The sequence below is a fragment of the Mustela lutreola genome, chromosome 6, assembly GCF_030435805.1.
Source record: "Mustela lutreola isolate mMusLut2 chromosome 6, mMusLut2.pri, whole genome shotgun sequence".
NCBI classification, from domain to species: Eukaryota; Metazoa; Chordata; class Mammalia; order Carnivora; family Mustelidae; genus Mustela; species Mustela lutreola.
In genome coordinates this window covers 84,501,045-84,529,013 of record NC_081295.1, presented here as the reverse complement: position 1 = coordinate 84,529,013, position 27,969 = coordinate 84,501,045, and the positions used below count along the sequence as shown (strand labels likewise).

Sequence of the window (27,969 nt, the reverse complement as noted above, 5' to 3'; positions counted from 1 at the left end):
GGCAACTCACCCAGGTAATGCCGTCTCTGTTGCCGGGGAAGCTGCGGAAAAGGGCATAGAAGGATCCCTCTCAGCCCCTGATTGGTTGGGTCCTTGTACCTCGACACCATGAATGGACTCAGCGGCGGCTCTGATCATCTTAATCAGAGTCCCTTCAGAGAGGTGAATGGCAGTTATACCACAAACCAGCTCTAGGGCTCTGCTCCCATCTCAAGGGGGGGCAAAGGAAGGACTCAGAGTCTGCGCAGTTCATCTGGTCTGGTGAGATTGGCTCAGAGAGTCTGAAGGATTTGTCAGGGAGCAGGAATTACTGTCCCCTATCCAGGGGCCTTGTAGGTGGATGAGGAATCAAGTTGATGGGGCGCCTGGGTGGCTCAGTGGGTTGATGCCTCTGCCTTCGGCTCAGGTCATGATCCCAGGGTCCTGGGATCGAGCCCCACATCGGGCTCTCTGCTCAGCGGGGAGCCTGCTTCCTCCTATCTCTCTGCCTGCTTCTCTGCCTACTTGTGATCTCTATCTGTCAAATAAATAAATAAAATCTTTAAAAAAAAAAAAAAAGAATCAAGTTGACATGAGACAGATTCACAGGGGGAAAAAATCAAATTTAATAGGGTACATACGGGGAATCCACACAGACACAGAAAATTCCAAGACAGCAAAGCAAAATAAGGTCAATTTGTCATCCTGAACTAAGGAGAAAGGGGTAGGGGTCTGGGACTTCAAAGGAAAGGAATGTCATTCACAGGGCAACAAGGAGAGAAGTTTGGTAAGTTAGATGTTTGCCCTGGGATACAGATGGGTCACTCAGAGAAAATTTATCTCTGGTAATAACACTTATTCTGGGAAAGACCCCCAATATAGATTCTTCTATGTAATTAAAGGAGGGCATGGGTTTCTTTTGAGCCCGTAGAATCTCAGTTGCCTTCAGCTCAAAATAATCTTCATGCCAGAGTGGCCCATCTTGGGGCAACCTGCCCTCAACCCCTAGAGATTGTAAACTTCCCCGTCTTCCTGTGTCCTGGAGGCTGATTTGGGAGGCCTGATCATCGAAGGCCTCAGTGAGATAGATCACAGGTTCTGGGAAGTATTTGTAGAGAGGCACCAGTGTGGTAAACCTGAACAACCTGAGAATATACTTTTACATGATCTATTGGAGGGATGCCTGGGTGGCTCAGTTGGTTAAGTGTCTCACTTCAGCTCAAGTCCTGATCTCAGGGTCCTGGGATTGAGCCCCGCTTCAGGCTCCTTGCTCAGCAGGGAGCCTGATTCTCCCTCTGCCTGCCACTCCCCCTGCTTGTGCTCTCTTTCTCTCTTCTGACAAATAAAATCTTTAAAAAAAGAAAGGGGGGGTTGTGGGTTTTTTTGGTTTTTGTTTTGTTTTTTAATTATCCACTGGAGGTTCAGTCAATTGAGCGTCTGCCTTCGGCTCAGGTCATGATCCCAGCATCCTGGGATGGAGCCCCGTGTTGGGCTCCCTGCTCAGAGGGGAGCCGTCTTCTCCCTCTCCCTCTACCCATCCCTGGCTTGTGCTCTCTCATTCACTATCTCTCTCAAATAAGTAAATAAAATGTTAAAAAATAAATTATCAATTGGAAGAGCTTACTTACCAGCTTTCTGGAGAAGGAAATTTTCAGTGGGCTCAGAGCAGCCGAATCTGTGTCTCCACTAACCCTTATTATAGATCTCTTGGCAGTTGGAGACAAATCCTTTACAGAGATCCAAGGATAAGGGGACCCAAACATCGATCCTGCCAGACAGCCTGTGAGGGGGCCTCCTGAGTCATTGCAAGCTTTTTGGGTATACCCCAATGACAAAGAAAACTAGTTTTCTTTTGTAATCCAGCCTGGCCAGAAAACAGCTTGTTAAATTGTAATAGCATATTTTAATTAGACCAATTTTGTAAGAAGGAAGAGAAGTGGGATGACATCCCTGTGAACAATTCTTTATGGCCTTCCACCAGAATAAGCCATTGCAGCAGATGTGGATTTAAGCCTATCCAACTATCTAACTCAAAGGTAAGACCATGCTCTTTTGGAGGGACCCCTGAAGACCTCTTAGACTTCCCTTTGCCCTAAAGATCCCAAACAGCTCCCCAGTCCTCAGCCCCATCTGCAACTCTGTCCCCTCCAGATCCTGAGTCTTTGCCTGATCTGCCCTATTTCTTCTCCTCCCCCATCTAAACTGCCTCCACCTTACTCAGACCAGGGAGAGTAATGGCAGACTGTCTGAGCTCAGCCCTGCCACCATCAGGAGTGGTGGCTCTTATCAGAAAGAGAACTCTTGCCCTCTGACACAGGTCCCAGATGGGGAAGGCAATTTGAGCACTGTGCAAGTCCTTCTCCCTCTCAGACCTGTACACCCAGAGACTGGATACTCAAGGACTCAGGGCAGGCCCAGAGGGGTCTGTGCATCTGATGAGCGCTGTTTTTATGAACCATAACCCCGCCTGGGGCGACATTCAAAGCATTTAACCGCCCTGCTTTCAAGGGGGAGAGAAGGCAGCTGTCTTGCTCAGAGCTGGGGAGGAAGCAGACAAGCAGCAGGCTACCCAGCCAGACAGTGTGATTTGGAACCCCACTGAGGAGTCTAGGCCAGCTGCAGACCCTCACTGGGACCCAAATGCCTGAAGGGATAGGGAAAGCCCAGAACATGATAGGAACCTACCCCTGAAAGGCATGAGGGCTGCCAGCTCAGCCAGTGAACTGGGGCAAGGTAGACGACATACAACAAAGAAAGGATGAAAATCCCTCTGCCTTTTTGGAGAGGATTGCAGACTGTCTTAGGTAACACACCCTCCTGGACCCTGAGGATCCAGGAAGGACAGTGGTAAAAACATCTATTTCACATTTCAGAGCACTCAGGATACGCACCACAGACTTCAAAAGACTGCCATAGGACTCAACCCCACCACCTCCCAAGGGGTTGCGGTGGCCTGTAGGGTCTTCAATAACCGGGATGTGACAGAAGAAGAAAAGGAAGCAAGGAGAAACAGCGTGGCAGGTCACTCCAGATGATCCAGAAGAAAATGGGAAAGACCCTGCAGAAGACACTGAGGGTGAGTGCTCCCTGCCCCCAGCACGGACTGCAGGGCCCAGCAAAGCTGGAACTAACCAGTGTGCTTGTTGCAGAAAGGTGGGACCTCAGAAAAGGGGCTACCCTGACCCTTCCCAGAGGGAGGGCCCGAGCTAAAGTCTCCTCCTTCCAGCTCCCCGGAACTGAGGACTAAGATTGACAGGTCCGGGGGCTCCCCAAAGCACCACCCCAATCTCCCCCATGGAGCCCTGGGTTCCCTCAGACATAGAAGGAGAGGCAACTGAATCTTTGCTGGCTACAAGATCCACATTTTTAGTGTCGAGGGCCTGAAAGGGTCCCCTCTCCAAGAGAGAATGTAACATCAAAATGGTTTCAGGAAAGGGAAATATAAGAAAAATTTTGGAGCCCCTGACCTGTGAAGTAGGTTTGAAACATTTAAAGCATTCCTTCTTGTGTGTTCCAGAAGGCCCCATCCCTCTGGAAGGGAGAGATCTGGGGGTCAAATTGGGAGCCACTGTACATTTAAACAAAGATCAAGTTGGGATCAATGGCTCAGAGCACAGGGGGTCTACACTTCTGGGGCTCCTCAGTGAAGAGCCCCCTGTGCCAGCACCTGTTCCCACCCCCATCCTTGATCAGAGGAGGCCGGAGGTTTGGGCAGAAGAGAAAGTGGGCTGAGCTGTGAAAGCCCAGCCTGTGAATGTTTTCTGGAACTCAGTGGATCTCTGGCTGAGAGTCAAGCAATGCTCCCTCCGACCAGAGGCAGAGAAAAAGTTAGACCCAGTAATAAATTGCTAGGTCAAGGCTTAATAAGACCCTGTCAATCTCCCTGCAACTCCCCGATTTTACCTGTAAAGAAGCCAGGATCTAAGGGCAGTAAATGAGGCTACATGGGATAGGCACCCTGTGGTCCCAACCTTGTGCTCACCTCCCAAGCGATAGGTTTTAAACCATCCTGAACTATGAGATGCTTTTTTCCGTACAATACATCCCTAATGGGGGCTCACAAGAGCTGTTTGCTTTTGAGTGGGAAGATCTCCACTTGGAAAAAAAAAAAAAAAGGCAGTAGTATTGCCTGTTAAACACCTCCGTGACTTTTGAGGTCTTCTTTTTAATTTTTAAATTTTTTCTTTCAAAGATTTTATCTATTTATTTGAGAGAGAAAGAGTGAAAGCCAGTGTGCAGGGGAGAGGGGTAGAGGGAGAGGGAGAAACAGACTCCCCACTGAGCAGAAAGCCCAGGACCCTGGGGCTGTGATCTGGGCTGAAGGCAGACACTTAACCAACTGAGTCACCCAGGTGCCCCCTTTTCTTCTTTCAAAGAGTTTATTTTATTTAAAGTAATCTTCACACCCAGTGTGGGGCTTGAACCTACAACCTCAAGATCGAGAGTTGCACGCTCCACCAACCGAGCCAACCAGGCACTCCTCTGGGGGAGATCCTGGGTCAGCATGTGAGAGGACTGCACCTAGAAAAGGGGATGGTCCTCCAATCTGTTAATGACATTCTTATAGCCATCACATCAAAGGAGAACTCGGATCAAAATATGATAAAGGTTCTGAATTGTCTATGAGAGAGGGGGTATAAAGTGTCAAAGACAAAGGCCCAGATATCTAAGACAGAGGTCAGGTTTTGTTGTTGTTGTTGTTGTTTTTAAGAGGGAATACAAGCAGGGGGGTTGGGAGAGAAGCAGGCTTCCCACTGAGAAGGGAGCCTGATGCAGGGCTTGATCCCAAGATCCTGGGATTGTGACCTGAGCAGAAGGCAGACACTTAATGACTGAACTACCACTCAGGTGCCCCAAGGTCAGGTGGTAAGGACACTTAATCTCTGAAGGAGAGGAGACTCGTGAGCCAGTGTGCTTACCACCAGAAAGACAATGTCAATACTAGGCCTTCTGCCCCACCTCTCAAGAGGGCTGTGCAGCGTTGGGGAGCCCAACAGAGGGAGGGTGGGCAAGAAGATTTTGTTGGGATGCCTCCTGCATCAGGTGGCTTTAAATGTCTCCTGATCCTGGCTGACACTTTTACTGGCTTGGCTTGAAGCTTTCCCTTGCAGAAGAGGAAAAACTGGGGAAATAGTTAAAGCCCTCCTACAGAATAGTATTGCTAGGCTGGGGCCACCTGGAACAATTCTAAGTGACAGTGGGGCCAGCCTTTACCTGGTGCTGGTGGGAGTTTCTCACTCCTTTGGTATAAAATGGAAACTGCAGAACCGCTGGGTGACTCAGTCGGTTAAGCATCTGCCTTAGGCTCAGATTGTGATCTCAGGGCTCTGGGATTGAGTGCCACATCAGCCTCCCTGCTCAGTGGGGAGTTTGCCTTTCCCTCTGCCTCTCCCTCAGCTCATGCTCTCTCTCATTCTCTGTCTCTCAAATAAATAAATGAAATCTTAAAAAAAAAAAAAAAAAAAAAAAGGAAACCACATGTTGCCTGGAAGGCTGCAAGTCTTCAGGCAAAACTGAGCAGGCTAATCAGACCTTGAAAAAGACATTGGCGAAACTGCCAAGACTCCCATGAACCATGGCTAAACCCAATAAATATCTCATAGCTTCAACCCAAAGAAAGAAAAGATTCAGTCCCTTTGAAATGATGAATGGGAGACCATTCCCAGGGATGAACAGGGCCTGGCCTGAAGTAGATGTGGAAACAGAAAATGCTGACAAGCAAATAGTACAGTGAGGGCAAGTTGTGACCAGACCAGGTCGCCATGCCAACCTAAGCTTCCAGTCTCCAGTTCATACTTATGAACTAGGACACAGGGTAAAAATGTAAAGACGTGGAAAATAGGAACAGCTTTAGCTCAACTAAGCCTGTATGGAATGGGTCTAATCTGGCACCACTGGCCACTCACTCTTCCCTTCAGTTGCATCCACCATCCCAGAATCAAAAGAGCAGCTGAGCCTCCATGAGGCAGCAGAGAAGGGGACCAGGCAAGCTACAGCTATGAACCAGTATTGGTTCTCAAACCCCTGTTAAGAAAAATCTCAAGCCCCTCTTCAAAGGGATTTCAGTTCCTAAGAGAAAACTATAGGGAAGTTTATAGCCTAAGTCTTCATGGGAAATGGGTCCTTTCCTCCTATTTTGTTAACGGGACAACATCTTGGAACCTAAGGAGGCTCTCTCTCGCCAGTCCTAGAAAGCTTAGCAAAGAAAGATAACCTTTCCTCTTGTTGGTTGCGTACTCAACAGAATCACACTGGGGATGAGCCAAATATTGAGATATCCCTCCTGCTAGAGATCTTCGTAAGTGTTCAGGTTAAGCCAATAGATATAATTATATAACTTCCTCAGTAAGGGGGAGGCCACCTCTGGGATCCCTTCCCTAGACAGGAGAATCAGATGCAACTTAGCACGAACTAGTGGGAATGGTACACACCTTCCCTTTCGGTGCTGCCATATGCATGTGCAGTCTATGTAAATGGGAACCATTGCTTGGACCTTGCCAGCTTCCCTTTGCAGTTATGTGGTAAAATCCCACTGACCACTCTCTAGTTCCAGTAAATACAAACACTGAGTATAAGGCCACTGCAAGCCTTGCTTCGGGTAATAAAAAATACAACTCCTCTGGAAAATGGGAAGCAGAGTTCATCAGAACTAATCCAAATGGGAGTGAAACTAGAGTCTGGTAACACTTGGCAGCTTGTAAGTGGTTCCCTGAAATTGACCTGACCAATTCCACCCATTCGTGTCCAATCCCTTAGCTCATGCTCTACCCTAATCTGCCGCTGAGCCCGTACCTGTCTTCCCAGTCCTTTGTGCAGATGACTCTATGCCTGGAACAAAAACAGAGGGTATAGATCTCTGGAAGCCCAGGGATCCCGCTGTAAACACTGATACTTGATCTGCAAAAAATAACCATACTTGGATCTGGGCCCAAGGGGACCCCATAGCAAACATCCTAAAGGGTACTGGTTACCTCTTCCTCTGTGGAATAAATCTCTTGCTTACCCTCCCACGAAAATAGGGAGGTCCTGTATGGTGGTCTTTATTCTGCTGGAGGTTTATAACATGACTTCCCTAGGATCAACAGCCCCTATCCCTAACTTGGGATCATGCCTAGACCCCATGCTAAATGTGTCAGGAGTGTGGTCGGGGGATCTGGGCTAAAAGGGACTTGTATGGTATTTTAAGCACAAACAACCCCATAATAGACCAGAACGGTCTTGGTCATACTACCTGTATGGCCCTTTCTTGGTTCACTGAGACCCCAGAATTAGAAAAGTCCATCAGAAATATATATCCATTCTTATTCAACAATCTTGGAAAGCAATAGTAGTGACAACAGAACCCCAGAAAACTGCCCTGGGTTCTCTGGCTTAGATAGTATCACAAAACAGAAGGGCCCTCAATGTCATCCCAGCCCGGGCAGGAGGTTCCTGTGCTCTCCAGGGAGAAGAAGGTTGTTTTTACATCAATACCTCTCACCAAGTTGAAGAAAGCCTAGAGGGCATAAAAGGAAATACAGAAATAGGGGCGCCTGGGTGGCTCCTTCCGTTGCTCATCTGCCTCTTGGTTTCAGCTCAGGTCGTGATCCTATGGGTTGTGGGATTGAGCCCTGCATCGGGCTTCTCACTCAGTGGGGAGTCTGCTTGAAAATTCTCTCCCTCTGCCCCTCCTCCACCTGCTCTCTTTTTCTCTCTCTCAGAAATAAATAAATTTAAAAAAAAGAAATAAAATACAGAAATATTAGGAAAAAACTGAGCCGTGGCCCTGGGACTCAATTTTTGTCTATTTGGGGGATCGTTTTCATGGTTATGACCTTTGATGGGCCCCTGTTAACATTAACACTACTGTCCTACTTCCGTCATTTGGCCCGTGCATCTTCAGACTCCCAGGAGACCTTGTCACAAATGCAACTTCAGCTTGTTCTGCTGAAAACTTGTCCAGCTTTAGTGAGAGTCTCACTCTTCCAGCTGGGGAGACCACACAACCTTTCTCAGCAGGAAGCAGCTACAGAAAAATGATCTTTGGCCTGATGCCCCTCAAAAAGGAAGAGTGATATACCTCAAGGAGGTACTTCGTAGGCAGATAGGGCTAGGGGTCCCTGGAAGACGAGACACGGCAGGAGAAGTCATTTTAGGCCCACGGCCATTTTGTGATCTAAGTGCTACCAGCACTACTGGCCTAAGCATGTTTCTTGCAGAACTTCCTGGGATATGTAGAAATTACAGAAGAACAGACCTCAGTGGCTAAGGCTTGTAAGAGAACAAAGGAACATAAGAACAAATAGCCCCTACCAAAATAGGAGATAGCCTCACCATAGTAGAGACAAGAAATCAGGGGTAAAACTCTCAGCGCTGTTTTTTTGTTTTTGTTTTTGTTTTTTTAAAGTAGGCAGAGAGGCAGGCAGAGAGAGAGCCAGGGAAGCAGGCTCCCTGCTGAGCAGAGAGCCCAATGCGTGGCTTGATCCCAGGACCCTGGGATCGTGACCTGAGCCGAAGGCAGAGGCTTTAACCCAACTGAGCCACCCAGGCGCCCCTCAGCACTGTTTCGGACAGGAAGATGGACCTGCTGTAATCCTTCAGAAAGGATCTGAACCCCTTTGAGCACTCAGAAACCAGTGCTGACCCTTGTTGATCCTCATGACTTTAATCAACTGAAACCTGTTGACTTAGGATGACTTTTACCCCAGTTCTATGCTGAATTCCCCTTTGTGCAAGCCCCTTCATGCATATGGATGCACCCTTAGCTTAACACTTCCCCAGTGTTGTGTTCTGTGCAATGGAATTAATCAATAAATTCTGCCTCTGAAACTAATAATACACTGTATGTTCATTCATTGAATTTAAATGAAAAAAAAAAATTAAATGAAAAAAAAAATGTCCCCCAGTGTTGTTTGCAGAGATACTGCTTTGGAAAGATCCTCGATGTCCTCCTGACTTGTCAGAAATAAAAGCCTTCCTTTTTCCCGCTCTTTGGGCTCAACACCCACCTAGAGGTGAATCCAGGGTCGGGTAACATCCTTAGGAGTATGGGTCCTGGTTTGGTTTTGGAGCTGGGGTTGGGGAGCCTGTGGGAAGGGGTATGGGGTCAGAGTGGTGGGGGTTGTGGCTGGGCAAGCGGGAGGGACACCCTATAGGTGTCTGTGACCAGGGGGAGGCCAGCCTGTGCAGGCGTTTGTGCCTGACCCCATCATAGCTGGCAGGATGCTAGGTAACCGCAGCCAAGAGCACCTGAGCAGAGTGTCCATGAGGCCAGGCCCCCGGTGATGACAAGAGAACAGCTGAATGGCCCACATGGGATGGAATGGATATAGGATGAAGAAGGTCAGATGTCCCCACAGCCAGCCCCATCGCCCAGTCTCCAGGGCAAGAAATCCTAGCCATTTTGGTCTCCTCTCTGTCCTATGCTCAGTCTCCATCTCAGTGTGCTAATGTCCCGCCCGGCTCCTTTAGAAATGTTTTACTATGGGGTGCCTGGGCGGCTCAGTTGGTTGAGCATTGACTGGTTTCTGCTCAGGTCATGATGTCAGGGTGGTGAAATCGAGCCCTGTGACGGGCTCCGTGCTCAGTAGGGAGTCCGCTTGACATTCTATCCCTCTGCCCCGCCTTGCTGCTCTCTCTCTAAAACAAATAAATAAATACATCTTAAAAAATTTTTTTACTATGACACGGTCATAGTAAAAGTATAGATAATAAAGCATAGATAAAAGTATAGATAATAAAAAAGATAATAAAGGTAAAAGGAAGAAAGGAAAAGAGGGAGGGAGGGAGGAGGGAAGGAAGAAAGGAAGGGAAGGAAGAAAGAGAAAAAACAAATGTTAGCAGGATCTAACCCAGGCTATCCAATACAGCAGCCATTACCCACATCTGGGTAATAGAAAAGATAATAAAATAAATACCGTTAATAATATCTGGCTCCAGAGATAAAACATGGAAGCCCCCAGCATCCCTTTTCTGGATGCAAGCACTCTCACCCTACTAGACATAACCTTGGTCTGAATGTGTTGTTTGCTATTTGCATGATTTCCACTGAACTTTTACTAAACACTCCGTATCTACACACATGAATACAGCTTGTATGTTTTAACACTAGCACTGTCCGAAGGACTCTGTGGATGTGTTCTTCATCCGCGCTGTTCAAAACAGTGGCCACTAACAGCATGTGGTTATCAAGCACTTGAAATGGGCCTGGTGTGATTAAAGAACTGCATGTTTTATATTAATTAATTGAAGTTTAAATAGCCAAATGTAAATCAAAGTAAAAATCAAATCCAAAAGAAAATCAAAGGCTGATGATTCTCAAACACCACTTTCCCATCTGTCTTTCCTTCTTAGGAACCCAATGGCTCCTACCACCTGTCCCATCAGAGCTCAACTCCTCTGCTTGGACCCAGGCCCCCATGCCACGGCCTACCCTATAACACTCTGTGTTTGCCAACCTCCTTCTGATCCTCTGCACACATCCTGCTGTTCCTACCTCTGTGCCTTCATTTTCCATGTCAGACTCCCATCTTATGCTGGAATGTCTATTTTCTTGCCCCTACTTCACATACAGAATTCCATTCATACCTGTGAGAGCCTTGCTTGAAGCCTCACCTTCTCCAGGAGAATTTTTCACTTTGCAGCATCCATCAGGAAACGCTCGTGAAGAGCCTGCCCTCAGGGAGCTCACAGCCTGGTTTTTGCCGGCAACTGCAGTCCACTCAGTTCCCAGCTGTCCGCACTCCCCTTGCAGCTTAGTGTGGATGCAGCTGTGGAATGGAGACATGTGTGGGTAAGGCTGGCATTCACCAGGAGTGAGGGGCAGGACTGGCTGGCTTCCTGGAGGCCTGAAAAGGAAACTGGAGGTGAGAGGACGAACCACCACAGCGCTGGCCTAGCCCTCAGCTCCCAGCATCACTGCCGTGGAGGCTTCCCCAGGCTCTGCCAAAAGGCCAACACCTATAACCAGGAATGCCTGTTTATAGGCTCACACTTCTCTTCTGGAGACACATCATGTGGGAACCCAAGTATGCTTGCTGTATTTTTTTATATTTACTAGATTTTTGTTAGCATCGTTTTTCAATACTTTCTCTTGGGGAGTGGGTAGAAAATAAGATTCTTATTAAAAATTTTTTGTTTATTTATTTGAGACAGAGAGAGTGAGCATCCATGGTAGAGAGGTGTGAGGGTGGGAAGAGCAGACCCCCTGCTGAGCAGGGAGCCCAACTGAGGGCTGCATCCCAGGACTCTGGGATCAGGACCTGAGCCGAAGGCAGATACTTAATGAACTAAGCCACTCAGGCGCCCCAAGATTTTTTTTTTTCCTCTTTAAACAAGAAAAAATGGAATATGGTATGTAGTTAAGAAAATATAAGTTCTGATTAGGACAGAGTAAAGAAAACTTGAGGCGAGGAAGGGAAGGATAGAGAGTCTCAGCTCTAGCTGGTGAGAAGAATCCTCAGTGATGAAAGAGTAAAAATGGGGCTTTTGTAGCAAGTACTAAATAGTTGTGTAGATCAATACTTGGTTAATATATGATAAAATTTTTAAAAAAGATTTTATTTATTTATTTGACAGAGAGAGATCACAAGTAGGCAGAGAGGCAGGCAGAGAGAGAGGGGGAAGCAAGCTCCCCGCTGAGCAGAGAGCCCGATGCGGGGCTCGATCCCAGGACCCTGAGATCATTACCTGAGCTGAAGGCAGAGGCTTAAACCACTGTGCCACCCAGGTGCTCCAATATATGATAAAATGTTAACATTTGTTAATTTTAGCAGTAGGCACAGATGCTGTTGGAATTGAGAATATACCCAGAGTACAAAGAAAAGATTTCCTGGCCAGAGCAGCCACTTTAAGCACAAGACATTGAAAAAAAAAAAAAAAAAAAAGGGTATGGTAGCTACACAAATACATGGGGGAAAAAATGAAAGACAGGAACACGCATATATAACTGATGAAAACCAAGTCTAGAAGAAAATATCATCTAAAGAACAGAAAAAAGGGGGCACCTGGGTGGCTCAGTGAGTTAAAGCCTCTGTCTTCAGCTCAGGTCATGATCCCAGGGTCTTAGGATGGAACCCCACATCGGGCTCTCTGCTCAGCAGGGAACCTGCTTCCCTTCCTCTCTCTGACTGCCTCTCTGCCTACTTTTGATCTGTCAAATAAATAAATAAAATCTTAAAAAAAAAAAAAGAACAGAAAAAGTCCATAGAGCATGTTGAGCTATAGAAAAATTAAATAACAACATGATTTCAAGAAAGTAAGCAAAGAGGAAATGACAGAATAAGATAAGAGAACAAACTGAGTGCACTTTCATAAAACTAATGCATCAGAAATAATAAGAAAGTGGATATGGCTGAAAAAAAATTGATCTAGAGGGAAGGCTTGAGAGAATTAATGGCAAATTAAAAAAAATATTAAACAGAGAGAACGCCATAGTTGTAAAAGATCAAGACCATGAAACAAAGGAATAAATATAGAATTTGAAACAGAAAACCACACAAATGGAAAAGAAAAAGTATTCATAAAGAACACATACAAGTTGTGAAGAGACTAGGCCTGAAGAGTTCTCATCACAAGGAGAATTTTTTTTTCTTGTATCTACAAGAGATAGATGGATGTGAACTAAATTTACTGTAGTAATCATTTCACAATACCTGTAAATCGAACCATCATGCTGGACACCTTAAATCTATACATGATGCAGTTCAATTATTTCTCAATAAAACTGGAAGAAAAAAAATACAAGGCATCTTCCTCCCAAAGAATGGAAATGCAATTCAAAAGAGCACACTATTTCAGGAAAAACTAACAAAGAACAAGAAAGCTAGACTTCTTCAGGCAGACAAATTAAAAAGGAGGAAGAACATCACCTTCATTTTAAGGGGGACTCTGACACTGGCCCGTCTTGTCCCTACCAACAGTCAATGCTGCTACATGCCCGTGGCAAGATGTCCCCAAAGTTCCAAGCAAAAGAAAGTGTGTTGCAAGAATGTTTTACTCAGCCAAGTTGCATTCAAGTATAAAAACCACAGAAACATTCTCAAACACAGAAAATACAGCCTTCGTGAGCCATCCTTGAGGAACTTTATGATGAAATGTAGCCAATTAAGAGTTTGAAAACAATTCAAAGATGAAAAAATGACAGCGAACGTACTACTAGTGAGTCACAAATCAGCTTCAGTATAAGATGAGTGCTACATAACTGTGAATTCGTTTCAGAGCAGAGGGCAATGTGTAAACTTTGAGAATATCAATATACGCACAGACTAACACAAATTAGGAGAAGCAGAGGAACAGAGAAGGTGAGAAAAGGCAAGCGTGAGGCAAGCGATTTGCTCATCTTCAGAGCCTTGAACCATGCCATTGAAAAAGAAAACCTTTTTTTAAAAAAAGATTTTATTTCTTTATCTTTAGAGAGAGAGATGTGAGCAGGGGGAAGGTCAGAGGGAGAGGGGGAGAGAGAATCCTCAGACTCCCCACTGAGCATGGAGCCCAATTAGAAAATCTTAGTAAAAATCATTCCAGTTTCTTGGGATGCCTGGGTGGCTCAGTCGGTTGGGCGTCTGCCTTCAGCTTGTGTTGTGGTCCCAGGGTCCTGGGATCGAGTCCTACATGAGGATCCCTGCTCAGTGGGGCACCTGCTTCTCCCTCTGCCTGATGCTCCCTCAGCTTGTACTCTCTCTCTCCATCTCTGAGAAATAAATAAAAAAATCTTTAAAAAAATCATTGAAGTTTTTATTTTTTTTAAGATTCAAACTTTTTTTCTGAAGATTTTATTTATTTGACAGAGATAGAGAGCACAAGTAGGCAGAATGGCAGTCAGAAGGAGAGGGAGAAGCAGGCTCTCCATGGAGCAGGGAGGCCAATGCAGGACTTGATCCCAGGACCCTGGGATCATGACTGGAGCTGAAGGCAGCTGCTTAACCAACTGAGCCTCCCAGGCATCCAACACATCCTTATGGTTTCTTGATGTTTCTCATAATCTTAACTTCAGAGAGACCTTTTAGGAACTAACATTTTTTTGTGGAGAAGAAATGCCTACTTCAGCTTCTTTTTCTTCTGTTAGATTCACATAAAATTTTTATTCTTTAAATAGCATGGCTAGTTCCATTTTAATAAAAGCATTTCTATCTCACCTAGCTAGAAGCATCCTAGGGATGCCTTGAATACTGTTTATCTAATGTTACTAATTATCTCTGGGTGGACATTTGCATATGATCATGTGAATTATCTTCAATTCTGTGTAAGAAGAATGTATCACTTTGACAAAAATAATAAAGTCATTATTCTGGAAAAAATGAGTGATAAAATATGTCTTCAACACGGTGTCTGGAGGCTTGTCAGTTGGTGTTATTAAGAAAGCCTAAAGGACATGTGTCATGTTGGAGGAATGTGCACTACTAAGCTGGAATTCAAACTGAGCAATAGGAAGGACATACCGAAGTTCACAAATATTATCATGGGATAGGAATTATAACTTCAAACTAACAGCAACCCAGATGCAACTTGATCTACAGATTCCACATGACCCCAACCAAAATGTCAGCAAGTTATTTTGTGGACACTAGCAAATTGATTCCAAAGTTTTGTTAAGATTTTTTTTTTTTAAAGTAACCTCTGCATCCAATGTGGGGCTTGAACCTGCCACCCCAAAACCAAGAGTCACATGCTTTACTGACTGAGCCAGCCAGGTGTCCCTGATTCGAAAATTTATATGGAGAGGCAAAGGGTCCAGACTCGCCAACACAGTATTGAAAAAGCACAAAGTCAGAAAACTGACACCACCTGACTTCAAGACTCAGTAGAAAGCTGCAGTGATCAAAACAGTGTGGTATTGGCAAAAGAATAAGAGAAACGACTAACAGAATCAACAGAGAGGCCAGAAATAGACTCATATGAATATAGGCAGCTGGTCTCCAACACAGGGGCAAAGACAATACAATAAAGTGAGAATTTTCTCAAAAAATGGTGTTGAAATAACCAGACATCCACATGCAAAAAAAGGAATCTAAACAGACCTTACACCCTTCAGAAAAATCAGATCCTACACCTAAATGTATAACACACAATTATACAACTCCTAGAAGATAACATATGAGAGAATTTAGATGACCCGGGGTACAGTGAGGACTCTGTGTACACCAGAGGCATGATCCATGAGAGACACAATTGAGAAGCTAGACTTTATTAAAATGTAAAATTTCTGTAGTACAGAAAGCAAGGTCAAGAGAATGCAGAAAAACCACTGAGTGGGAGAAAATGTTTCTAAAAGATACATCTGGGGGTGCCTGGGTTGCTTGGTCGGTTAAACATCTGACTCTTGGTATCAGCTTGGGTCTTGATCTCAGGGTCATGAGTTCAAGCCCTGCATTGGGCTCTACTCTGCTTAGAGCATACATGAATGAATGAATGAATCAATCAATCAATCAATGGACTGTTATCCAAAATATACAAAGAACTCTTAATAACCAACAGTAAGAAAACAAACAACCTGATTACAAAGTGGGCCAAAGACCTGAATGGACACCTCAGCGAAGAAGCTAGAGATGGGAAGCAAGCATATGAAATGATGTTCAACATCATCTGTCACAGGAAACTGTAAATTAAGACAACAAGGAGATTTCACTACATAACTCTTAGAATGGCCCAGATCTGGAACACTGACAACACCAAAGGCTGGTGAGGGTGTGGTATAACAGGAACACTCATTCATTACTGGTGGGAATGCAAAATGGTACAGCCATTTTGGGAATGTTTGGCAGTTTCCTATAAAACTAAACATTTCTCTTACCATATGATCCGTTTGGCAGTTTCCTATAAAACTAAACATTTCTTTTACCATATGATCCATTCTTCATGCTTCTTTAGGTATTTATCTGACAGAATTGAAAACTATGTCCATGCGAAGAGATGCACACAGATGTTTACAGCAGCTTTATTTACAATTGCCAAATCTTCGAAGCAACTAAGATGTCCTTCAGTAGGTGAATGGATAAATGAACCCTGGTACATCCAGACAATGGATAATCATTCAGCACTAAAAAAAAGTGATCTATTGAACCATGAAGACATGGAGGAAACTAAAATGCATTTTACTAAGTAAAAGGAACCAATTTGGAAAGCCTATATACTGTGTAAATCTAACTATCTGATATCCTGGAAAAGGCAAAACTTTGGAGACAGCAAAAAGATCAGTGGTTGCTGGGGGTTAGCAGGGGGGAGGGATGAATAGGAAGAGCCTAGAGGATTTTTAAATCCTCCGACAATGAAACTATTGTTTGATTCTATAGTGGTGAACACATGTAATTATACATTTGTCCAAACCCATAAAATGTATAACACCAAGAGAACCCTAATGTAAACTGTGGACTTTGGGTGATAAAGATGTGTCAACATAGGTTCATCAATTCTAACAAATGTACCACTCTCATCAGTAGTGAGGGAGGCTGTATTGGCAGGGTTGGGGTGGGTGGAGGGGGGCAGACAGAAGGTTTATAGGAACTCTTTCTGCTCAAATTTGCTGTGAACCTTAAAGTGCTCTAAAAAATTAAGTTTTGTGAGTAAAAAAAAAAAAAGAAAAGAAAAACCAGCCTAGATGTTTCCAGGAATCAGAGATGGTTCAGTAGAGGTGAGGCACCGTGAAGGAGCAGTGGAATGAGACTAGAGGGGATGGCCGGGACGTACGTATCATGTGGGTAATGGAGTCATGGAGGAATGCTGAGTGAGGAAGGGGCACGTGATTTAGCAAGGGCACTGTGGCAGCTCTGTGGATGGTGAATGGAGAGGGTGGGATGTGCATGGGAAACAAGCAACTACCGGCAGAGTCTAGGTAGGAGTAGAACAGCAAGGCTCTAAACCGAGACCGTGGCAGTGCAGCTGGATAGGCAACAGGAGGCAGAACTCTCCAGACCTTGGTCCTGATCAGAAGCAGAGGCTGAGAGAAGACAGGAGCCCTCCGAGGCTGCTACAGTCGTTCTGGACACAGGGAAGTAGGGGCGCTTCAGGAATGGAATGAGCTTGTGACACTTAGGTGTACAAATTAGGACTCAGGCAGGAAGTGTGGGCTGCACACGTAGGTTGGAGAGGACTTGGCCCTGGGTGAAGAGGACAACACGGAGTCGAGATCTTGCAGGGAGAGTATCTCTCCCAGGGAGTGTGAAGAGAGGAGAATTCAAGGCAGGACCAGTAAGGGAGCCCAGCATTTTGGAGACTGGCAGAAGAAAATGCTACAAAGGAGACAGAAGTGGAAAACAGAAGGTTCGAGAAGGGAGTCTCAAAGAAGCCAAGGGAAGGAGATGTTTTCTCTGAGTCAGTGTCAAGTGCTAAAAAGAGAAGGGGACTGAAAACTAGTGACTTGGTCACCTATCCACATCAAATTAAGGCCTCCCCACTTTTTTCTTGAAGTTGAGCTTTCAAGTAGGTAAATGAATAGCACTGTGGAATGTGACAATTTTTGAAAAAATTTTAAAAGATTTGTCAGAGAGAGTGAGCAAGAGAGAGCACAAGCAGGGAGAGCCATATGCAGAGGGAGAAGCAGGTTCCCCACTGAGCAAGGAGCCTAATGTGGGACTCAATCCCTGGACCTTGGGATCATGACCAAGGCAGATGCTTAACTGCCTGAGCCACTCAGCCACCCCGGAGTTTTGAATTTTTGAAGAACATAAATTAGCTGGAGCAAAGAAGGATGAATATACATTTTGTAAAAGAACAAGTTTTTTTCTTTTTTTAAAAGATTTTATTTATTTATCTATAAATAAAAAAAGAGAGAGACACAGTGAGAGACACAGTGAGAGAGGGAACACAAGCTGGGGGAGTGGGAGAGGGAGAAGTAAACTTCCCGCTGAGCAGGGAGCCCGATGTAGGACTCGATCCCAGGACTCTAGGATCATGACCCGAGCTGAAGGCAGACGCTTAAAGACTGAGCCACCCAGGTGCCCCCTAAAAACAAAGTGTTTTTTAAAACTAACTCCAAACTTCTTGACTTATAATTCAAATAATCATTGAGCAGGATGTAACTTAGCCTCAATAAGAGAACTGTGGAATAAATGATGGCATATCCACATCACTAAAAAGAAAGGATTAGAGCTGTGCCAGCTGACTAAAGAGAACTCTGGGAGGTACTGAGTAAGCAAAGCAAGAAATGAAGTGTCTGTAATATGATTGGATTTTTGATAAAGCAATGATAAAAATCTTGATTTTGATGATAATTAGAGAGCATGGAAGAAATTGTGAAAAGACACACAGGAAGGGGGCGAGCAATGTGGGGGAGAGGGCGAAGTCCGCAACAAGCAGTGCAGGAAAGTAAGAACATTAAGCAGCATGTAATGTAAGAATTTTTTTTTTTTTAGATTTAGAGGAAAAGAGAGAGCGCATGAGTGGGAGGAGCAGAGGGCGAGTGACAGAGGATGTCAAGCAGACTCTGCGCTGAGCATGGAGCCTGACGTGGGGCTTGATCCCACGACCCAGAGATCAGACCTGAGCTGAAGCCAAAAGTTGGACACTCAACTGACTGCGTCACCCAGGAGCCCCAAGAAATAGTCCTAGTCATGCATTTATATAAAGCTTGTATGTAGTTAAAAAAGAAATCACACAAAAAATGTGAACACAACAAAATGACTTAACTTAAACCTGCACTATAAGGTTAACTGAGTGCCAAGAGTGGCCCTGATCAGTGGCAGCTGGCTCCCATGGGCCAGCAGGGGCCTGGCTGATCTCCCTCGAGAACCAAGGACATCCAGAGGGGAGGTGACACTGTGATGGCATCTGGATCATATGCAGCTGGCTGGAGAGACAGAAAAAGGCACCCAGGGTCTCATTTGATTTCTGGGCAAAGTGCAGGGATAGGAAGAAAAGAGAAATCTGGGAAAGTTGGGAGAGAATGTTAGAGAGGACCGGGGTCATCAGGGACAGGTGACGGGGAGGCTCCCAAAGGCACCTCAGGGCTGCCTAATGAGTACGATGTGGCTAGATGTCTCCTGAGTTATGGGGGAAGAGAAATCTGGAAATTTAAGAATGACACCAAGTATAGGAAAGTTCTTATCAACCAACATGCACAATTTTAATTGCAAAAGTAAGAGCTTTCATTACATAAAACTTTAATTTACATACATTCTTTACATGGCAGAAGTCTTTACAAGTTTGTAGTACATTAAGTAACCATCAACATTCTGCACCGAACACATATTAGAACAGCACACATGCGCGGTTGGGACAGGTATCCGTCTCCCTCTGCCTGTCAGGACCTTCCCTGGTTCCCTGAAGATGCACAGCAGCTATCCCAAGGCCTATCCCTGGGCAGGGAAGAGGCTGAGCAGGAGTTGCTGGCTTAGCTCTGCCCTCCAGTCTGCTCCCCCAGCCTAGGCACCTGTTACTGACCTTTCTGCAGGAGAAAGGGAAGAGATCACAGCTGGCATGTTTCTGAGGGGGGACACTATGAGAAGTAATTTGGGGGCAAAGTTGCCGGTCATGATGAGACTAGGGGCTTGGGAATGCCTTGTGTCTGTCTGAGCCTGTCATGAATTCTTGTGGGCAAGAGCTTGATCCTGAAAGGGCCAAAAGTGTCCTGAGGGGCTAGAGTTTGGAGGCTGGGACACAGCTGATCTTTGAGTAAAGGTGGCTTCACAGGGTGACCTCCTCTATCCCACAGAGCTGTTGTGAGGAAATGTAAATAAAGTTTGGCACACCCTGATGGCCTGACTCCCCAGTTTCTGTCTGACTCTAATCTGGTTTCCCTTCTCTGCTCAGGTGTCTGCAGCTGGAGCTCACGCTTGGATCCACGCCGACTAAAAGACACACAAAGTGGAGGGGGAGTGGTATCCAGCTCAGCCCCAGTCCCACCATGTCTGGACGGTTCCAGGCCTAACTCTAGGAGTTACATAATATTTATTCTCTCCGCTCTTCTGAAAAGCTCTGGACATTTCCCAGTCTCTGGAGAGAGGAAAATGACAGATGTACTTAGCTCTAATGCTTAAATTATGCAGGGCAGGGAAACCAGACACTAAGGGACCTGGATGAGAGACAAGCTGGCTGGATAGTTTCTCACCAAGGCCAGCGCATAAAACCATACTGTGTCCAAGGGTGGGCCGACTTGGGTGTGGTGCACAACAGGGGAGCACCTGTCCATCTTCTTGGAGATGCTTTTGTGGAAGCTGCTTCTTTGGGAAGATATCGGGAGACTGGGGGTGGGGAGGCTGGGGAGACGCATGCTGATGGTGACACGGCATTATATCCAGAGCCTCCCATTTTTCATTCGCTACAGGGTCATCCCCATAAGCACTGGCCCCTTCCTGGCCTCCTGGTCCCAACACCTGTCGGCGCTGTGTACAACATGCATAGCTCCAAACACAGAAAGAATCCCAATCTAAAATGCCACTTAAACCAATACTGCACTGTATGTTAACCCAAATTTAAAATTTTAAAAAAGGGGGGAAATGCCATCTAAAGCACATTCTGCATTGCTTTCCTTTGACAAGTTTTAGTTAGGGATGGGTTACCACTTAGGGATGAGTGTGAACTTGTGAACTCAGGAGAGTTTCTCCTCCATCACTAGGAGAGCTCAAAAGCCTAAAAGACCCTTCTGATTAAGAACTGATTCTCAAAAAGTCATGATCACTTCTCTTCATGCAACCAGAGAGCTCTGGCTCTTTCCCCTACAACTTGGCCACCTCCTGCAGGCAAGGATTAGGTGAAAAATGAACATTTGCTTTGGGCTTTTAAATAATGTTCATTATGGAAGCCACTGGTTAAGGAACAAACTCTCATCCCAGACTATATTAAAATGAGTGAGGCCATCAGTGGCAGCGAAGGAGACTGACAGTTTTTTGTTTTTGTTTTTTTTTTAAAGATTTTATTTATTTATTTGACAGACAGAGATCACAAGTAGGCAGAGAGGCAGGCAGAGAGAGAGAGAGAGAGAGAGAGGGAAGCAGGCTTCCTGCGGAGCAGAGAGCCCGATGCGGGGCTCGATCCCAGGACCCTGAGATCATGACCCGAGCTGAAGGCAGCAGCCCAAACCACTGAGCCACCCAGGCGCCCCGAGACTGACAGTTTTTTAAAAAACGAACTGCTCCTACACAGAGGCCTAAGCTGGGTTTGGGAAGAAGGGATGAGAAAATGGAGAGCTGAAAAACAAGTGAGGTAAACTCTAAAGGGAGCCACAACTAGAACTGGGCAAAGTCCCTCTTCTGGTCACACATCTGGAAACATGTGTGATGGGAAAATGGCTGGACACAGTTGTGTTCCAGCCACGCTCACTCTAAAGAGTTTTCAAATGGGGAGGGAGAAAGTGAAAGGATTTTTATAAAAGTCATCTGGTTAGATCCTCTTTTGTTCCCTTTCTAAAACAATTTTGAAAACAAACCCTGAAGAGTTCCTGACTTGCTGACCCTACCCCGAGGTTCTCTTGACCCAGTGGGGACACGCCCCAGGCAATAAACCCATAAATTGGTTCTTGGGCACCAGGCTGTGCTGAGGCAGCGAAACTGAGTTGCAAAACCAACTACCTACTGACCAGCAGGTAACTGTTCTAAGCCCAGATTTTCCGAAAAATGAAGCTTTAACATCTACTTGACAGGACTAAGTAATGATTAAAGGAGACCACGGAGACTGAGGCCCTCTTAGAATGGACTGGACAAACATTACTATTCTTATCCTTAGAAAATGAGCCCAAACCTGCCCACTTCTTTTTTTTTTTTTAAAGATTTTATTTATTTATTTGATATATATAGAGAGAGATCACAAGTAGCAGAGAGGGAGGGGGAAGCAGGTTCCCTGCTGAACAGAGAGCTCAATGCGGGGATCGATCCCAGGACCCCAAGACTATGACCTGAGCAGAAGGCAGAGGCTCAACCCACTAAGCCACCCAGGCGCCCCCATAACCTGCCCATTTCTTAAAACTGTTTTGTTTCTCATCAAATACGAAGATTCTGTTTGTTAATTTTTAGGATTTTATTGTTAAGTAATCTCTTCACCCAACATGGGTCTCGAACTTATAACCTGAGATCAAGAGTGGCATGCTTCCCCGACTGAGCTAGCCAGGTGCCCCTAGAGTCTATGCTCAAAACCATATTATTTTACTCCCTCCCTTCCCTAAAAAAATTGAGAGTGGGGAGAGGGTAAGTTCTGCCTCTTTTTATAAGCCTGAACAGGTATAATGTGTTACCAATATTGGACAAGTATACTTGCCCCCCACCCTTCCACCTCATCTTGATGACTCTTCTGCACACGGGGTGACATGGAGGGACTTCCGCCACTTCCCCAAAAAGCCGAGAGCTAGGTGAGCAGCATCCTCACACAAGGCCTCGGGCTGCCAATTAGGCCATTCCTGAGGGAAGCCATTCCTGTATTCTGCTTGTCAGAACTGCCTTGAGAAGAAGGCAAATTACTTCTACGTATCCAGTAATTAAGAGGGGGAAAACTCTCTTCAGAAAATTCCCCCCTTAACAGAAATTGACCTTCAACTCTGAACAGGATAGACTTTAAGTTTAGAGTAGGAAATGCACGAAAATCTCTGCTTCTTTGTTGCCACACCATTTTTTTGGTTAAACTGTAGACAGCTCAGGGGCTTAGGGGACTTTCCAGGAGAGACCTCAGAACAGCAACACATACAAGGGTTTCTCAGTTTTCAAAGTTTTGAGCTGAAGCGGATATTTTATGAACATTGAAGGTATGAAGGGCAGGAGTGAAATGGAGAAGGAACACAGGGTAATTCATAAAGACAAAACAGAAATCTCAGTCACCAAAAGTTTCTTTTTCTTCTAGGAAACCCTCTCGTTTGTTAACCCAAAGGGCCCAAACGAAGAAAACTCTGAAGAACTTGTTTACATATAATTCTTCTCCATGCGCAGCAGGGGTAAGGACACTGCAAAGGCCCTAAAAGCTTGCGCAAAGCTGGCCTCAAGATGATCCCTCTGAAATAAAACCTCTTAAATCATAACTGCTTAGCAGCATGACTTTTATATCTACAAAAAATTTTGTTTTGCCTGTATTAACCCACACAAGGCACAGACTTGTTTAAGGAAAAATTCCCTCAGGTACCATTTATCCTAATTTCACTCAAGTCCATAGAGGCCAATTAGTTCCACCCTGAGCTCTGTGAACCATTCTTGTCCTTTACAGGCCTACAAACAAGACTTTCAGTGCCTTGTTGATCCCCAACGCCACTCAGGAGATGTGCTAACAGAGAGCCCAGGGATAAGGTCCAAGGCCACCTCCAAGGATGCAGAGTAAGGACCCTGCAAGGAGTCACACCCCCTTCTCTCGCCACTGTCTGCCTCTGATCCACTCTGCCATGAAGCCTGTACTCATCTGATTCCTGCGATTCAGAACCAAGGGCCATAGTCAGGCTTTTTTCTTCAGCTTGGCGACAGCATGACTAGAGGCCAGGTATCAAAATAGCAGCATCAATAAAGGAATAAAGGGGGGAAAAAAGAGGAAGAAAAGTATGCCCTTATTTACACCATTTGATTAATACATATTAAAAGCACTTGGGAGAAAACAGTGAGCATAGAGAATCACCCAACTGAAAGAACATAGCTTTATATTTTTACAAACGATAAAAATACCTCACCTTGTTTCCCAGGAGAAAGAAATGATTTCAAGACAGAGGATCCCAGAGTCGCACACCCAGCTGGCAAACACGTTGGGTCTGGAGTTCCTTCCCCAACCATATTACAACATCAGCTTGACACATCTGTAAAACATCTTCCCTGCAGAAAGCTGGACCCTAAAAGATCAAACCCGGGGAGGCACCCTCTCCCCAGGCCAGGACTCTAACTCATCCCCTCCGAAGACACTTGGTAAACCAACCCAGCTGACAGAAGCTGTGCCGCCTCAACAGTCCAGGGCTCTGGACCTGCCAGCGAGGGAGGACGGGGAGTCCAGCTTCTGCGAGACAAGTGAGAAGGGGTGGGGGTGGGGGTAGGCCTAAGAACTTGATCAAATGGAGGCAAGTATTACCTTAGGAATTACCATTTCAATTATAATCACACTCCAACCTGGCATCACTGAAACTCCAAGAGTCATGGACACTGGGAAAGCGGTGCTTTTCTTGAGTGCAATGAGATTACTTAATCCTGTTTCACGGATTCTAGATTCTGTGCTGCTGGGGAAACTGCAATGACTTCTTTAATCAGCCATGGCTTTCAACAGAAGTACAGGGTGGTGTGGCCAGGAAGAAAGGACAAGCAGGACCACCTAGTGAGGGACGGCTCTGAAGTCTGGACCTGCAGGCTGCCCTCTCTGTGGCCAGGGAGCCAGCAGAAGGGATCATGCCATGCAAGTAAGGGAAGGCACCAATCCTTTTTCCTGCTTGAGGGGCAGCCTCGAGGCTGCGGTTCCAAAAGGTGTGGAAGATAGAAGAGCCCAATCCCTCACAGGTAGGTACTGGCAAAGTCTTGGCCAAGCAACTAGGCTGGAAGAGTCGGGAGGGCCAGGCTCTGGCCATGGCCTCCAGCATATGGTTGGCTCATACACGCATGCACAGGGCAGGTAACTAAGTGACCTTGGAAAGTGGTTTCATCGTTTTTATTTCTCCCCTTTCAATCTGATCTTCAGCTCTCGAAGTTGTTCCTCTGTCCAGTTCTTGTTTCCTATAGTTCTGAGAGGGTGGTTCCATCACAGATGACCAAAGGCTGGACCCCTCTGGCTATCACGTAGACCTTCCAGTGTGTGGCACCGGCATAACCTTATAGAGAAAGAGCAATAGGACAGCAGGTAAATGTCAGGGACCAGGCACACCTGTGGGCAGGAGCAAGGCAGGTCTGCCTCGAGTAACACCCCCAGTGCTCGGGCCTCTGTGCAAACTGACATCCGGCAGGAGTCACTGTGAACCAAAGTGCCTCCTTGCCACCACCTGCTGGGGGAACGAGGACTCAGTTCAACAGGTTTAAAAGGACAGGATATACCAAATGAGGTTGGAGCTGGGCATCAATTCTCAGGCCCATGTCATCTTTATCAGCAAGAAGACAGGATGAATTCCGAGGGGGAGCAGGACCCCCCCAGTTCAATTCTCCTCCTGTGATCTCTAACACTGTCTCTAGAACTTCCAGATTAGCTCAAACCAGCATGTCCTAAATCATGTTCTGCAAACAGCATCGGCCTGAAAGATAGTCCAAGGGAAATGGGTTCCATGGTCAAGTCAGTCTGAGAAACCTAGGTTCCATCAAGGCTTCTGGAGCCTTTGGTACACTAACGTGTACTATGTAATGACAAGACAGACGGTTCCCAAAATTAAAGGACCCAAGAGCCCTATTTGCCAAGAGCCTTTCTAAGGGGCTCGTGCTCCCACCCCCAGGTCATGAGTGATCTGAAGAACTCTTCAGGAAACAGTGACCTGCTATAAACTTAAAAGCTTTAAAAACTTGAATACTTCAATAATCTCTAGAGTATGATGTGCCTTACCTATCTTTAAACTGAGAGCACTGAACAGAATTCAACTTCTACTTGGTGACTCAAGAAAGGTCACCATGGGCAGTGACTCCTCAATCACAGCACATGTGCGGGCTCACCAATGTCAGCCTCTGAGGCCTGACCCCTATATCATTCTTGAAAATGCCTCTCAGCACAGGTTTTCTGGTGACATGTGTCCCTGTCCCCTTCCCCTCAGCCTTCAGAGGACAACGCTTATTTTGTCGAAAACCAGAAAACCAGTGTGATTCTTAAGGGTCCCAAAGGTGCTGGAGATGCCCCCATCCTACAAGCAGCACTGGATTATTCCCCTTTGCTGTCAGGTTCTGCTTTCCTGTCCTTGTCTTTATTTATGTATTTTTATAAAGACTTTACTTATTGAGAGAGAGAGACCGCACACAAGCAGGGGGAGGGGCAAAGGGAGAGGGAGAAGCAGACTCTCTGCTAAGCAGGGAGCCTGATGTAGGACTCAACCCCAGGACCCTGGGATCATGACCTAGGCGAAGGCAGACGCTTAACCGACTGAGCCACCCAGGAGGCCCTCTTGTCCTTAACTGTGGCAGCTGCAGTCATGGCTTCTGTTTCTTCCACTGCTCAGAAGCCTGCTGACCTCCTTAACCCCCACCACCCCGTTCTTCTCCCAGACCTGCCCTCTTCCTTTGGTTCTAGTCAAGCCCCCATCCCTTCCCCACGTTGCTGTCCCGTGGCTGGCCTTTCATGGACACTGCTACCCATAGGCCTCCTTTCCTTCCGGTCAGCAAATCAGCCAGTCAGAGCACAGCAGCTGATCACGCTCTGGATCTGAGGCTTTTCTGCACTACTCCCACCAGCCTTTGATGCTCAAAGCTTCTTTGGTCAATACCTGTTCCCCATTTATTCCCCTTAATTCTATAATTGGCATTCTAGATGTCTGTGGGCTCCAGAAACCTAAACTTTGGATAACTGAGATATTTCTGTAGTTGTCTGAACTGTCAGACTTCTGTAGAACATTAGACAGAAGCTTTTTCAAACATCACTACACACTCAACCCCAAATGCCACACAGACTTGTGCAATAGTCCTGCCTCACGGAAGGGTCACCTCCACTACAGGAAAATAGCTTTAGAACAATTTCTACACAAAAATCCTCTTTTTTGCAGTAATTCCCAAAGGCCAGGCCAGCTGTGCTCCATTATCAGTTAATGCTTAATTTGCACGTTATTTTCATTTCTAAACTAAAACAAGTTATGTAACGTGGATTAAAGCTTGTCATAGTTTGCAGTCTAAACCCTACTTCCAAATGAAGGGAAGCAGGGACCAGGGTCTTCTGTGGAGGTAAAATGAAAAGGAATCAGTTGGGAAAACTAGCCTGGGCTCTGTCATGGGTGCTAAGCTTCCCCTAAGCTTCGTGAGACAGGAGGAACAGAGAGGGCAATTTTGACACTTGGTATTTGCTTCTGCCAAGAAAACTCTACCATCAAACTGATTGCTACGGACAGCAGTTGATTCAGACCTGTTTTCTTGGAACAGATTTTTAGAAAATAATGCACAGAACAGGTCACAGTTGGGAAATCATGGAGCCAAGGGTGAGTCATGACTGTGAAGGGGGGCCCTGGCTGTGGAAGCCACAGGGAAGGTAATACACCCCCACGGGGCTGTTGCCCTTGCACACTGCTTGTGTTGTTTTATGAGCAAAACAGGCACAGAAAGGGTTTCTTCGAATTTAGAATTGTACCTCCCCCTGGCCTGACTCTGTTGCAGAAGACACATAAAGCTCAATGCTTTGCTTAGCTAATGGGAACCTGGGATGGTCACCTCTCCTTTCTGGGGTCTCAAGCTCCTCATCTGAAAAATAAAGGATTGCTCTCAGTATTTTCTATAATGCATTCTAACTGGAAACTTCTAAGACCGACAGACACATCATGCATTCTAAATGTATATACAAGAAGGCATTTCTCTGTGCTACATTTCTTCTTTAACCTAGTGTTCCACCTAAAGCATAAATATTGACTCTGTCCATAAAAGAAGGCTATTTTTGACTCTACCTAATTGAAACTTTGTGTCAATTCTCAAGATAGTTCTTGAGTTAAGAACTACAAAGATCCTGTGACTGACCTTGTCCCACCCGGGGCGGAGGCACCTACCAATATCCCCTGGCTCTAGGGGCATTGCTACCGACTGGCAGTGTCTTCGGCACTGGGCAGGAGGAATGAGCTGCAACATGGCCTCACCGCTGCCAACGATGAACAGGTCATGCATCCTATACATCTGGAAAGAAGGAAAAAAACCAAAAAACAACAACAACAACAAAAAAAACATGGGAGAAGGAAAAGGAAACAAAATAAAAACCAGTGGCACAGGAGATTAACATACAAATATTATATATATATATATATATATATATATATATATATATATATTTTTTTTTTTTTATATATGGCTCTGACTTTTCTAGCAGCCTGAGCAAAAAGCAAAAGAGAACCAATGACACCATTCACAATTATGTCCGAAGGATTAAAACAAACTAGTTTCTCCTAAACCTGGCTTCTCCTGGTATTGAGACCACGGACTCAGCGTCCCTATCTCCTGGTACTGAGATCTCTTCTGCGGGTTCTGCTAAAGAGACATC

The 27,969-nt window shown here is 45.6% G+C and overlaps 1 protein-coding gene across 4 annotated transcripts in view; it reads right to left on the bottom strand.

The window, feature by feature from the left end:
* Nucleotides 1–18,990: 18,990 nt before the first annotated feature.
* The window catches only part of C6H6orf89 (chromosome 6 C6orf89 homolog), a 48,858-nt gene continuing 39,879 nt past the window's right edge, over nt 18,991–27,969 (bottom strand). For all 4 annotated transcript variants that reach the window (XM_059177793.1, XM_059177794.1, XM_059177792.1 and 1 more), the window contains exons 7-8: nt 27,485–27,608; nt 18,991–24,640 (exon numbers count right to left, since the gene is read on the bottom strand). In XM_059177793.1, coding sequence (XP_059033776.1) covers nt 24,546–24,640; nt 27,485–27,608 — 219 coding nt within the window. In that variant the 3' untranslated portion in view covers nt 18,991–24,545. The remainder of the gene's footprint in view (nt 24,641–27,484; nt 27,609–27,969) is intronic.